The sequence below is a fragment of the Dreissena polymorpha genome, chromosome 4, assembly GCF_020536995.1.
Source record: "Dreissena polymorpha isolate Duluth1 chromosome 4, UMN_Dpol_1.0, whole genome shotgun sequence".
Lineage (NCBI taxonomy): Eukaryota > Metazoa > Mollusca > Bivalvia > Myida > Dreissenidae > Dreissena > Dreissena polymorpha.
Window position 1 is genome coordinate 137644833 of NC_068358.1, and position 14624 is coordinate 137659456.

Here is a 14624-nt window from a genome sequence, read left to right on the forward strand (position 1 = left end):
CATAACAGGCCGTCTTCCTATAACTGGTCGTATTCCTTTCGGAATTCGTCCAGGTTAGAAGTCTTGAAGTAAATGGATTAATCAAGTCAGAATTTAAGACTTCCATGCATTCTACCGGCAAGCGTGGACCCGCTTAAGGTTACCCCTAGGGTTTTCACCTTTTTCTGCCATCACACCTCCGATTCCGGAGGTACCACTATCAATCATATTTCCGTACTTCGCAAATCGATGACTTCGCGACCTGTATTATCCAGGATTTTAAAGGCGCCTGTTATTGGTTCAAGAAGAGGCTATATTCTGTAGATAGGTCATACACTTATAAGTGTTAAACACTGTCCTATTCTACCAATTTTCAAGTGTGTTTGGAGTGGGAAAGTTCGGCTTGCCGTGGTTTCTTTGCCCACCCATCCTTGACAAATGGTTCCGGTCACCGGTCGGTATTTACCGGTCCGGTCACCGGTCCTTCTGCTGAGACGTCTTTTCTTACGTCCGTTTCAGCTTTATTTTTAGCCGGATTTTGTTCGAAAAAATCTCGGCTTATAGATTGATATTGTCGGGCGGGCGGGGGGGCGGGCGGGCGGGCGGGGTGGCGGCGTGCTCGAAAATGTTAAAGTTCTTATTTCATGGTATAACTTTGGTATGCTTGGACCTAGAGTCTTCAAACTTGACATGAAGGTTGGCCAGGATTAACAGATGACCACTGGTCATTTCAAGGTCATTCATTTGAAGGTCAAGGTCACTGTGACCTTCAATATAAAAAATGTTAAAGTTGTTATAACTTTGGTATGCTTGGACCTAGAGTCTTGAAACTTGACATGAAGGTTGGCCATAACTAGTTAGTAACCACTGGTCATTTCAAGGTCATTCATTTGAAGGTCAAGGTCACTGTGACCTTGAATGTAAAAATGTTAAAGTTCTTATTTCATGGTATAACTTTGGTATGCTTGGACCTAGAGTCTTCAAACTTGACATGAAGGTTGGCCAGGATTAACAGATGACCACTGGTCATTTCAAGGTCATTCATTTGAAGGTGAAGGTCACTGTGACCTTCAATATAAAAATGTAAAAGTTGTTATAACTTTGGTATGCTTGGACCTAGAGTCTTGAAACTTGACATGAAGGTTGGCCAGAACTATCAAGTAACCACTGGACATTTCAAGGTCATTCATTTGAAGGTCAAGGTCACTGTGACCTTGAATGTAAAAATGTTAAAGTTGTTATAACTTTGGTATGCTTGGACCTAGAGTCTTGAAACTTGACATGAAGGTTGGCCAGAACTAGTAAGTAACCACTGGACATTTCAAGGTCATTCATTTGAAGGTCAAGGTCACTGTGACCTTGAATGTAAAAATGTTAAAGTTCTTATTTCATGTTATAACTTTGGTATGCTTGTACCTAGAGTCTTCAAACTTGAAATAAAGATTGGCCAGTACTAGAAGATGACCACTGGTCATTTCAATGTCATTCATTTGAAGGTCAAGGTCACTGTGACCTTAAATGTTAAAATGTTAAAATTGTTATAACTTTGGTATGCTTGGACATAGAGTCTTCAAACTTGACATGAAGGTTTGCAAGCACACTTAGATGACCACTGGTCATTTCAAGGTCATTCATTCTAAGGTCAAGGTCACTGTGACCTTGAATGTAAAAATGTTAAAGTTCTTATAACTTTGGTAGGTAAAAATGTTAAAGTTCTTATTCCATGTTATAACTTTGGTATGCTTGTACCTAGAGTCTTCAAACTTGACATAAAGGTTGGCCAGTACTAGAAGATCACCACTGCTCATTTCAATGTCATTCATTTGAAGGTCAAGGTCACTGTGACCTTCAATGTTAAAATGTTAAAATTGTTATAACTTTGGTATGCTTGGACCTAGAATCTCAAACTTGACGTAAAGGTTTGCAAGCACACTTAGATGACCACTGGTCATTTCAAGGTCATTCATTTCAATGTCATTCATTTGAAGGTCAAGGTCACTGTGAACTTAAATGTTAAAATGTTAAAATTGTTGTAACTTTGGTATGCTTGGACCTAGAATCTCAAACTTGACGTAAAGGTTTGCAAGCACACTTAGATGACCACTGGTCATTTCAAGGTCATTCATTTGAAGGTCGAGGTCACTGTGACCTTGGATGTAAATATGTTAAAGTTGTTAATACTTCACACTCCAACATGCCTGTTTCCGGTGCTACCGCTGGGAGGCGTCGCTTCATTATCCTGCTCCAACTGATGTTTCTGAGGACACATGGGAGGAAGTAACTGATGAAGAAGCACATGGTTGTGGCAACAGGGACACGCTTCTTCAAAACATAGATTTCTCTGATGATGGAAAGCATGCCCTTCTTATTGCACCAGGAGAGAAAAATCACCCAGTTAGCATGTACATGGACACAAGTGCTGAAGAGAAATCTTTCCCTGTTCTCTTTGCTGGACTCAAAAGACCAGATAACAACAACCGAACGGTACCTGTGAAATATAGTACTATTTGCAAAGCTGAACTACGCAATAGTGACAGGCGCTTTGCCTCATCCATCCCAAACATGTTTTTTAAGCTGAAAAAACTGCAGTGTTTGCAAGTCCATGATATCGTGATGACAGCGTTAAGGGAAGCAAAAGGTACCAATTACACAGCAGGCCACTTGCGCCAAGAAGATGCACTTCAGAACATCCTCAATCATGATGACGGCTTCAAAATATTGAAAAATTTACGCTCATCGCCACCCTATTTCCAAGCAAAACAAAAGGAGCTTTTCGCAATGATAAGACAGTTAGGAATGCCAACATTCTTTGCAACCTTCTCAGCAGCAGAGACAAGGTGGACAGATCTACTTTTTGTACTCCGCAACAAATTTCAACAGAAATCTACCATCATAACACAAGCTACTGACATGACTTGGATGGAAAAGGCTGAACTCATCAACAAGGATCCAGTGACCTGTGCACGCCATTTTCAGTACAGATCTCATCTCTTCCTCACAAACATTCTTCAGTCACAGGTGTCACCCATAGGCCAAGTTGTTGACCACTTCATTCGAGTTGAATTCCAGCAACGTGGGTCCCCTCACCTCCATTGTGTTTTCTGGGTCAAGGACGCACCCCAGTATGGAATAAGCTCTGAAGATGAAGTTTTAAAGTTCATTGATAAGAACATCTCTTGTTCCTCCGATGTTCATGATTCAGACAGAGAATACTTAAATCTACAGACACACAAGCACACAAGGTCATGTAAAAAAATGGGAAAAAATGTCTGTAGGTATGGTTTTCCACTACCGCCTATGAGCCAAACACAGATACTTGAACCTCTTGACAGCGACTACCCTAAAGACATGCTCAAGAACCACCATAACAACCTTCAGAAAATACATGCAGTCTTGAAGTCTCTTGTAAAGGATGAAGATATGCCATTCTGCCAATTCCTTGCCAAGTGTGGAGTTTCCGAAGATACCTATATATTAGCTATAAGGTCAGGATTGAAAAGAAAGCAAGTATTCCTTAAAAGACAAGTGAAAGATGTTAGAGTTAATGCTCATAACATGGACATTCTGAGAATATGGCAGGCAAACACAGATCTGCAGTTTGTTTTAGATCCATGGGCTGTATGCGTTTACATTTCAAGCTACATGATGAAGTCTCAAAGAGGAATGAGCAACTTGTTGCGGCAAGCCTGTGAAGAAGCACGAGCAGGGAATCACACAGTCAGACAGAGGATGAGAATCATTTCCAACAAATTCTTGAACCACTGTGAAGTGTCAGCACAAGAGGCTGTCTATCTCTTGCTTCAAATGCCCTTGGTACAGGCTTCACGGGATGTCATATTCATCAACACTTCACCTCCTGAGCAGAGAGTTTTCATTCTGAAGCCAAAAGAACAGCTACAGGGACTACCAGACGATTCCACAGACGTCACATGTTCAGGGTTGCCTGAGAAATATGCTAATCGACCAAAAGTCCTTGAAACAGTGTCACTTGCAGAGTTCGCTGCATTTTTCCAAGAACACGTCTATAGGAAAACAACTACAAAAGAAGATGATTTTGAAAGTGATCAAGTAGATCTCACGGTTGAAAACATCGAACCAGGCATCAAGATACCTATGCCCAATGGGAACTATCTGGTGAAAAGACGTATCCCCAAAGTCATACGATATGTACATTTCTCCAAGGAAAAAGACCCAGAGTTATTCTATAGAGAGCTTTTGATGCTGCATACAGCCTGGAGAAACGAAGAAGATCTGAAAGGAAACAGTGGTGGTTCATATGAACAGGAGTTCCTTAGCAAGGAAACAGAGATCACTGATGCAACAAAGCGGTTTGATCAGTGTGGAGACGATCTTTACAAAGCAGTTATGGAGGTGGATGAGGAGACAGTGCTCGAAGCAATTGATGGAATTGCACCAACATCAAGACAAGCGGAGGAAGATACAAATGCTGAGACATGTGATGCTGCTGAGCACAGCATAATCTTTCCTTCTAAACCAGAACATAAGACATATGACACTGGCATTGATATGGGAATTGGCTCAAATGTCCATCTGGAGGCTATCATCAACAACAGGCTTTCGGATGAAGATTACCATGATCTTGCTATAAACCTCAATAAGGAACAGCAATCATTTTTCTACCATGTCATCCATACTGTGAAAACAAAAACCACTTCATTTCACGTTTTCCTTACTGGAGGGGCTGGGGTGGGCAAAAGTCACTTACTCAAATGTTTGTGCCAAGCTTTGTACAGATATTATGATACTACATGCGGCGAAAACCCAGATGAAATTAAGGTTGTTGTAGGAGCACCTACGGCAAAAGCAGCATTTGGAGTGAGAGGTCATACTCTTCATTCATTATTTGCCTTACCTGCCAACCAGTCCTTGGCGGAGTACCATAAACTGGACCACAGCACTTTGAACACCCTTCGTTGTAGGTATGCCAAACTTCAGATCTTGATTATTGACGAGATATCCATGGTTGGAGTGAACATGTTCAACTTCATAAATTCTAGACTCCAAGAGATATTTGCCACTTCCCAACCTTTTGGGGGTATCAGCCTCTTGGTAGTAGGTGACCTTTTCCAATTGAGACCAGTGCAAGATAGTTGGATTTTCAAAACATCTGATAAAGGGTATGGGCCAATTGCCTCCAACACATGGCAAGACTTGGTAGGCTTATTTGAATTGAAAACAATTATGCGACAAAAAGATGATGCTACCTATGCTGAACTACTCAACAGAGTTCGAGAAGGAAAACAAATTGAATCCGACTTGACAACACTCCAGTCAAAAGTGAAAGAGGCAAAAACCAGCTTCAATTTGTCTGATGTACTTCACTTGTTCACAACCAATGATAAGGTAAATGAACATAATGACTTCTATCTCCAGGCACTGCAGACACAGGGTTGTATGTCATTAGCTGTTGACTACACCATTGGTGATGTGACACCAAGTGCAAAACTTGCTGTTCTAGAAGTAACTATGAATCTACCCCCACAAAAAACACAGAACCTATTGCAACAGCTGCAAATCAAAATGTCTGCCCATTATCTTCTTGTTGTGAACATTGACACCACTGATGGACTCACCAATGGCGCTACAGGTGTTCTGAAACACTTTGATTCTGCAAATGGCAAGCCTCATACCATATGGATTCATTTTACTGATCCATCCATTGGGGGAAAGGCTCGTCAACAGTACAAAACCCTTTTCAAAACCCACATTGATAGATCTTGGACACCGATATTTACAGTTGACAGACAATTTCAAGTTGGCAAATACAGAAACATCAAAGTTGTGCGCCGGCAGTTTCCTCTGAAACCTGCTGCTGCCATGACAATCCACAAAGCACAGGGAATGTCCATTCCAGAAGTGGCAGTGAGCTTTCAAGGCAGAGTACAGACGCATATGGTGTATGTTGCACTAAGTCGTGTTACGTCACTCTCAGGCCTCCATTTGCTAGATCTTGACAGCAAGAAGATCACAGTTGACAAACTTGTAGTTCAAGAAATGGAACGGTTGCGGCAACACAGCTTGATTACTACCCTACCAGAGGATCCAAGTAGTGCATCAAACAAAGTCATTTGCTTGAACACAAGGTCCTTGCACAAGCATATCACCAGTGTAAGATCACATTCAAGTCTGTTGGCAGCAGATATTCTTATCATGCAAGAAACTTGGGCTTTGCGATCAGACAGTGCAGATTACTACAAGTTGGAAGGTTTTGATATGCCAATGCAATGTTTTACTCAAGAGACAAAGGACAGAAGACCACATGATGGCATCTTTATCTACTTGAAATCACATATTGAGATCCACAGTCTAACAAATGTGCATGATAAAAATGGCCAAGCTGTTCATCTTAACTTGAGCTCTCCAACAGAATCCTTTGAAGTACTGGCAGTTTATCGCAGACCAAATACACCGCTCACAGGTTTCTTCAACCTTGTAAACCAGCTGCCTTTAGGTGAAAAGACACTGATATCAATTGGTGACTTCAACGTCGATCAGTTAAAACCAAGCTCTGACCTTGTAAAACTTCAGAAGTTCATGTCTTTGAGTGGACTGAAGGCTACCCCGCCAAGTGAAACCACAGACTATCATTCAAGCTTGGATCATATTTATGTGTCCAATCTATCTGCTAGAACTGGTGTGATAGAAACCTTTTGGAGTGATCATAAGGCTGTCTGGATTTCTGTGTAGGTATGTGAAAGCAAAACAATAAATAGTATTATTTCATCTAAGTTTATTTTCTTACATTTGATAATGAAATTGATGGAAACTTCAAACAATATGTTACTAATTTGCTAATAAAAAAATTGAGATCAAACTTTCCTAATTGTCAATTCAAGTTCATATTTGTGACCTTAAATGTTATTGTTGTTCATGTATATGCATGCATTCAAAACATAACACAAGGTTTGCTCATGCCTTGAAAAGTACTTACATTTCATTTTGACCTTTGAACAATATTTCAGTAATTTAAGTATTGCATTGACAAAAACACGAAAGGTACTTTCCTGTCATTTAAATCAAAAATCCGGCTTCAATGCGGTCATCTCCGACCGCGGAACTCTTGTTAAGATAATTGTATTAATCTCGGGATTATTTAATGACACAGATTTCCATCTTTTTGTCATTATTTACCACTATTCAGTGGTGTCTAGACTAGAAGATTATCTTGGCAAGAATATAGTTTATTCTACCACAACCTTCCTTACATCTTATACAGATGTGAGCAGATAAGGTTATGGACGATCACATAGAACAACGTATCTTGATTTTCTCAATTATGTGGTATCCTAACGAATATCACCTGCACATCTACATCTTGAAAAGCGAAAATTCTTTTTAGCTGTTTTTCATTTACAACACATTTTCACGATTCCTTTGTGATGGTTTCAACTATCACACATCGGTCGTGGTTTACTTACAGACACGGAGGTGATCATATTATCACTCCTTGTAACTGGAAATCAGGAACTTATTCGTTCTTTGCAAGAACAACAAATTTTCTCTATCGTCTTTCTCATACCAGTTCGTCTCAACGCCCTGTTGGACCTTTTGTCCTGCAGTTCTTTCTTTCGAATTATTTTTCCGTTGGGTTCAATAATGTAATTGCGCATGCGCGGCAGTGAAGTTGCAGACGAGTTGCATGGTGTACATAGTATATCAAAGAATGTTGTTTATCATCAAACGCTAGTTATTAGCGTTATGCGATCATATATCGCAGTGTATACCGGTATGCTGAACAACGTCAACAATGCAGTTCACAGAAATCGATCCAGCAGGGTGTGCGATTGTTATACATTCGTCCATTGACATAAACTGGAATATCTTGCCTTCTTGGTGAGTTTTTGCAATAACTGAGTTTTTGCCATAATTTCATGAAATATACTTAATGAACCATGGGATTATGGTTCTACGACCTTTTAAGTCTCCTGTACAATTATTTTCAGGAAACTTCTTCACAGGTCAAATATCATATCTCACTGAGACATATTTTTACTGATCCAAACATGTGCCACTTCATGTCTGGCCATTAATAACTTTTAGTTATCTCTACAGAAGAACGTTTTTCTGTTAGAGTTTCAATCCTTGTTACTTGTGCAAGGATAATTCCATCAGAACTGTATAAAGGTTCTATGGAAATTCATTTTTATTTTTTTTACTGGGTAATTGAGAGCATAGTTATTACCTTAATAACTCTGCTAGATACATAGAGGTTTTTTCTCATCTTTTTCTTGATGATAAGAAATGTGTTCTTTTCTTCATCAAAGGATAGAGATTATGCTTTCGTATACCTTGTTTTGTGTAAGTCATCGCAACTCTGTGCTGTCTTACCTATTTTGGAACTGATCCAAACTATGGAACGTCAACACTATGTTTTTCGTTCCTTTACCTTCTTAAGCGGTTTTGACTTGTGTAACATGTTGGGATGCTTAATGAGCTCCCTATGAACCTTTTTCATCAGGCTTATTAACAGTTCCAATATAATTTTAAGACGGTTTTCCTTCTTATTATGGCTTTTACCATACGGAGAAGTGAAATTCATGCTTTTTCTGTTGAATACGACCAATTCCAGTTGGATCTATTGTCGTTTTCACTTTGTTGTGTCAGCCAGGATTCCTTGCTTAATATCAAGTCCTCTATATGGCTTCTACCTTCAAGTTTCCAAGTTTTCTTAAACTGGTAGTCATGAAGATGAGGATAAACTTCTTTGGGCAATCAGGGCTTTGAAGTTCTATCTCAGCAGTGTTAGTCAGAAGTCCATTCGAGGTTCTCAAAGACACTCTTCATTTCCCCAAAAAAGGGGGGGGAGATGTGTCTGCGGCTTCTATTTCTCGGGGTTAGACCGCGACTTAGGAAAGTTAATCTTATCCTATCTAAGGATTCATTCCTTTTTAGGATCTGACTGCATGAATTAAGAGCTCTGTCTGTTTTGTGGGCATATATTAATCACACCCCACTTTTTGACGTGCTCTAAGCTGTTTACTGGAGGAATCCGACCACCTTGTCATCTTTTTATCTTCGTTTTCTGAAGTGCCAACAATACAATTTGTATACGTTTGGGCTTGTTGTGGTTTCACTAACGGTAGTGTCTTCTTTACGACATAGACATATTACTCTGTCCGAGAAGTCATAATTAATACCGTTTTAACGAAGATTACTTGATATCATTAGCTGATAACCCTGTTTATGGGTTCTACTGTGTTGGGAAAATATATACGAACCTTCCCACCGCAGCTGCAAAATCAGCATACGATAACAGGTCAGTATTTATGACATTAAAACAAATTTTTTAAATAAAATTCATTTTAATTATTAAATACTTACCTGTTATCGGTAAGTCCCACCTCCCACCCCGCTATTCGATTAATATTTTTGTATATATATTGAAAGAATATTGAGGGTTGGTTACCGATTTTTGGCTAGGTTGCATTGCACTATGTTTAACCTGGCCTGTATTACGGTATTGAGGTGGCGGATTCCCAGTTAAAATTCCGGATGAGTTATTTCCCCTTGGAAAGTATAAGCATACGATAACAGGTAAGTATTTAATAATTAAAATGAATTTTATTTAAAAAATTTGTTTTAACTTTGTTCAGACATAATAAACCTTCAAATCATGTAAATTATGTTTGTAAGATAACAGGCTCTGTCTACGATATTATACAATGCACAATTTTAACTAAAAATTGGAAATATGATTTTTTTTAAACAACAACAAACAAGCATCTCAAGCTATTGTAAAAAAATTTAGGCGGTATTTGTCAGTTTTGTAACCAGCTCTAGTTTATATAGCTCATTACCCTGTCAACTGCCTATGTTTTTTGTACAAAGACTAGTCAATTTACCAGTGATGTGCATTTCTATGGAAACGTGTATGCTGCAGGTCCATGTGGCCGGGAGAGATGTTTGGACTGAATGTGGACGATGATCTGAACATTCTGCTCAACGTCTACTGTTTTGGGGTGGCCGAGAAGAAATCTGGTAGGCTTTTTATAGCCGCATTGTGTAAAAATGGGTATTATTGCTTATGCTTCTGACATAGCTTTGATGTTGTGGCTTTTCATCTGAATATAAAACAGAGGCATATTCGGAGCTACATTGTTAGATAATTATGTCTTAAAGCCCGTATTTGCCGGATGCTGTCATATATGATGTGAACTAGTACACTTGACAGAGGATAATTAGCTGACACAATGTTGGGCCCTTCGCTACATTTTTAATCTTTGTGTAGTTGTTTTACAGAAAATTTTAATTTAATTATTATGCCCCCCTTCGAAGAAGAGGGGGTATATTGCTTTGCTCATGTCGGTCGGTCGGTCCGTCCACCAGGTGGTTGTCAGACGATAACTCAAGAACGCTTGGACCTAGGATCATGAAACTTCATAGGTACATTGATCATGACTCGCAGATGACCCCTATTGATTTTGAGGTCACTAGGTCAAAGGTCAAGGTCACGGTGACCCGAAATAGTAAAATGGTTTTTGAATGATAACTCAAGAACGCATACGCCTAGGATCATGAAACTTCATGGGTAGATTGATCATGACTCGTAGATGACCCCTATTGATTTTGAGGTCACTAGGTCAAAGGTCAAGGTCACGGTGAACCGAAAAAGTAAAATGGTTTCCGGATAATAACTCAAGAATGCATACGCCTAGGATCATGAAACTTCATGGGTTGATTGATCATGACTCGCAGATGATCCCTATTGATTTTGAGGTCACTAGGTCAAAGGTCAAGGTCACGGTGACCCGAAATAGTAAAATGGTTTTCGGATGATAACTCAAGAACGCATATGCCTAGGATCATGAAACTTCATGGGTAGATTGATCATGACTCGCAGATGACCCCTATTGATTTTGAGGTCACTAGGTCAAAGGTCAAGGTCACGGTGACCCGAAATAGTAAAATGGTTTTCGGATGATAACTCAAGAACGCATATGCCTAGGATCATGAAACTTCACAGGTAGATTGATCATGACTCGCAGATGACCCCTCTTGATTTTGAGGTCACAAGGTCAAAGGTCAAGGTCACGGTGACCCGAAATAGTAAAATGATTTTCGGATGATGACTCAAGAACGCTTTTGCCTAGGATCATGACACTTCATAGGTACATTGATCGTGACTCGCAGATGACCCCTATTGATTTTCAGGTCACTAGGTCAAAGGTCAAGGTCACAGTGACAAAAAACGTATTCACACGATGGCTGCCACTACAACGGACAGCCCATATGGGGGGCATGCATGTTTTACAAACAGCCCTTGTTTTCTTGATTGTATCAATCAATTTCTCAAACAAAAGTATATCACTGTTTCCAACCATTGACAAAGTAATAACAACTTTTATGTCTTGAAAATTGGTAATTAAATGTTGTTAATGATGGTATTGTTTTGCTTTAACCCTTTCCCTCTCAGAAGCAAAGTGAAAATGGCTATGTGCAAACAGCATAAAACAAGAACAGCCTGCGAGTAACTCGCAGTCTGTTCAGGTTTTATGGTGTTTGCTGCTCATCAGTATCTAAGGTTTGGAGATGAAGCCTTCAAAACTTGAATCGAGTAAGAAAGTTCTTAAATAAAATATAGCTTTCTAAGGGTAAAAAAATAAGTGAAAATACATTGCTAAGTGATAAAGGGTTAAGCAATTTACCTACACCTGCCTCTTACTTTGGGAAATACAAGTAACGCCTTGAGCCAATAGAGCCTTTGTGTGTTTCAGGTGTGTATGTGTTTACTAAGATGGAGTTTGACATCGGCATCCTGTATGGGCAACTGCTGGACATCAACCAACAGCTGAGGACGTGGGCTGTCAGCTCCCCCCACCCCTCCACCATCTCCGAGAATAACGAACACCTCGACTCGAGCACTCTGTGAACAGCTGTCAGCTCCCCCCACCCCTCCACCATCTCCGAGAATAACAAACACCTCGACTCAAGCACTTTGTGAACAGTTTTAACAAATGTTTTGTTTCCTCTAAAACAAAATGTGTGCAGTAGAACTGTTGTGTACCGTGTGTATAGCCAATACAAATAAGATGGTCTTACAGCCAGAGCCGTGTTCTGGAAGAAGTGGGCTTAATATATGTGAGTCCAGTGTTGTCCCAGATTAGCCTGTTCAGTCTGTACAGTTTATCAGGGACAACACTTACTGCTTTTTTGGTATATCTCATTTAAAGGAAATCTCTTATTAGCGAAAAGCCAGTTAAAGTGGAAAGCAGTCCACACAAGCTAATCTGGGACAACACTTTGCACACATGCATTAAGCCCAGTTTTCCCTTAAGAGACGCAGTCGATACATGTGCACATAGCTGTATAGCTTTTTCTACTTTGTTTTATTGTTAAATAGATACCTTTTTCATATTTTATGTCTTTCTATAAATATTCATGTATAATAGGGCATTCTTTCAAATGTTTTGAACATTAATCTAATATATTTAGAACACATGTAAATATAGAGATGCATATATTTTATTAAATAATATTTGTGAATGATTATTATTAGCCACACTGTGTATCTAGATTGTGCAGCATTTAATGTAGTTAAATAGGATTGCAGTAAGTTAAATTCAGATGAAATACAAGTTACAGCAAAACTTTTTACTACAGTGGATTTTTATAACTGACTACAATGGCAGCTCAATACGAATGTGAAGGCATCATAACTGGTAAATTGTATAAAAAGTTTTAGACTGTAACATTTTGACTGAACACAATTAAATAAGTTAAATGTGAATACATTGAAGTACTTTGTTAGTTCATGTATAGTTAAATAATACATTATGGTTCTCTGTGCTCTGAAAGGGTTAAATGTCATTTAATTTCCTTTGACATTTCAAATAAATGCATGTAAATATAATAGTAGTTGGAACTATTTACTTGTAATGTATTTTTTTTAATGAAATATTACTGAATTATATAACTTTTGTTTTAAAGATGGTTTAATTATTCTTGTCTTTTTTTCGTGTCATTTTTATGTTATTCCCAGTAATTAATTTTGCTGATTACATTTTGCTATTTATTTGTTTTTTATTTTGTTACTTTATTTATTAAAAAAATATTTGCCTTTTTATATCTCAACATATAGTGAATGAAGATTGCAGAATATAGTAATGTCAAGAAATGTTTTCTGTATGAAATCTTTCAGTTGTGTGATGACTATGGAAATTTGCATGATGTTGATGGACCAGTGCTTAATTTTTCCTTTGACATATATTTATCCTCGACAAAAATGGTTGTCTCGCCTGTGCAACTATTAGACTTGTTATTCGATTTGATTTGTGCATTATTTTACATACAATTTTTGTGTTGAAAATTTTAATACATGTTAATATTTCATTACTATCACTACGCCATAAATCTGTATAATTTGTCCAGATTGTGTGTATCTCATAAGTCACAATATTCCTTAGTGCTATTAATTCATATGTTATACCTTCTTGTGTGCCTGTCCCGAATCACTTTGTACCTTGAACAGCCTAACATCATCCATGAAAGAAAAGAGACAATGCTGTACAGAATGCATCTTTGAGTTGCTGCCTTTTTTCTCCACACTGGATGGAAAACTGCTCATTAAACTATTAATCATTAAAGACTTTATATGTATAACAGAGTCAACAAACATGAACTTGAAATCCAAGAAACACAATGACGATGTATAGTCTGTAGTTAATACTTCAATAAAAATTGGCTTTCATTTATGAATTTTGCTTGAACAGCTTTTCATGCTTTTATTTACACGATGTATGCACACCTTCATTATGCCAAATATTCTGTTCTTGACTATGAAATAAATTTTGTATATTTACACCTGCATTTTTTTTTTGGTTCCAAATCAATAGTTCATTAAATGTTATAGTGGAATGATGCTTCAGTTTATTCGAAGTTGTTTGGACTTACTAAGATATTCAAAAAAACAGAAATTTTGAAATAGCGATGTTGTGCGTTTTATAATGTTTGTGAATTTATTTCATCATAAATTGATAAATTTATGAGCACCGGTCCCTAGAAAGGGGGTTTAATGCATGTGCATAAAGTGTCGTCCCCAATTAGCCTGTGCAGTCTGTGACCTCTAGACTGTTAACAAGGCAAATGATGACACACAACAGCATAAGGTGATCACAAATCTTACCATGAGCATGTTGTGCCAGGGTTCGACATTAACTTTTTTTACAGCAAGACCGTCGGACCAGCTCCTCTTAAAATGTACTAGCCCGAACCTGATGTCTACTAGACCACAAATGACATAGCAAATGAACACAATTGTGTCATGTAACTGTTTAATCAGGATTTATCAGTAAATAATCAGTGAACACCAGATTTTTTTTTATGCATATAGTAAAACAATAAAATAAAACTTTTTTTTGCTTTTCTCCGTCAAATTCAATCCATGGGAACTGACTCGATTTTCCATCTAGGATAAAATTGACATTTTCGTGTTTCTTCATATTTACGTTTCGTGTCAGTTTAAGCGTCGGATTCTTTTTATTAACTGATTTGTTGTACGAAAATCCGAACTTGAACAAAGCCATTCTTTAAATTACATTCTCTTGTCTGCTACGCAAAAATGTTAACATTGACAATACCGATTTTCAATAGAAGTCGTAAAATCATGCTCTACAGTTTTACGACAC

The 14624-nt window shown here is 38.2% G+C and overlaps 2 protein-coding genes across 11 annotated transcripts in view; both read left to right on the forward strand.

The window, feature by feature from the left end:
- Positions 1 to 13798, forward strand: part of LOC127876753 (protein furry-like) — a 141738-nt gene extending 127940 nt beyond the window's left edge. For all 9 annotated transcript variants that reach the window (XM_052422190.1, XM_052422196.1, XM_052422189.1 and 6 more), the window contains 2 exons: positions 9881 to 9978; positions 11715 to 13798. In XM_052422190.1, coding sequence (XP_052278150.1) covers positions 9881 to 9978; positions 11715 to 11869 — 253 coding nt within the window. In that variant the 3' untranslated portion in view covers positions 11870 to 13798. The remainder of the gene's footprint in view (positions 1 to 9880; positions 9979 to 11714) is intronic.
- LOC127876757 (uncharacterized) lies at positions 601 to 9470 on the forward strand. Of its 2 annotated transcripts, XM_052422204.1 has the most exons (3): positions 601 to 976; positions 1122 to 1545; positions 3222 to 9470. In XM_052422204.1, exon 3 carries the CDS (start codon positions 3235 to 3237, stop codon positions 6685 to 6687), a length of 3453 nt encoding a protein of 1150 aa, XP_052278164.1. In that variant the 5' UTR covers positions 601 to 976; positions 1122 to 1545; positions 3222 to 3234; the 3' UTR covers positions 6688 to 9470. The 2 variants fall into 2 exon arrangements, with proteins under 2 accessions (XP_052278164.1, XP_052278165.1); XM_052422205.1 differs by having other exon boundaries at positions 601 to 1358; positions 3665 to 9468.
- Positions 13799 to 14624: the final 826 nt, after the last annotated feature.

Bases quoted from the DNA above. Each gene is read 5' to 3' on its own strand.
- LOC127876757 (XM_052422204.1), top strand. From the start codon at position 3,235: ATGGGAAAAAATGTCTGTAGGTATGGTTTTCCACTACCGCCTATGAGC.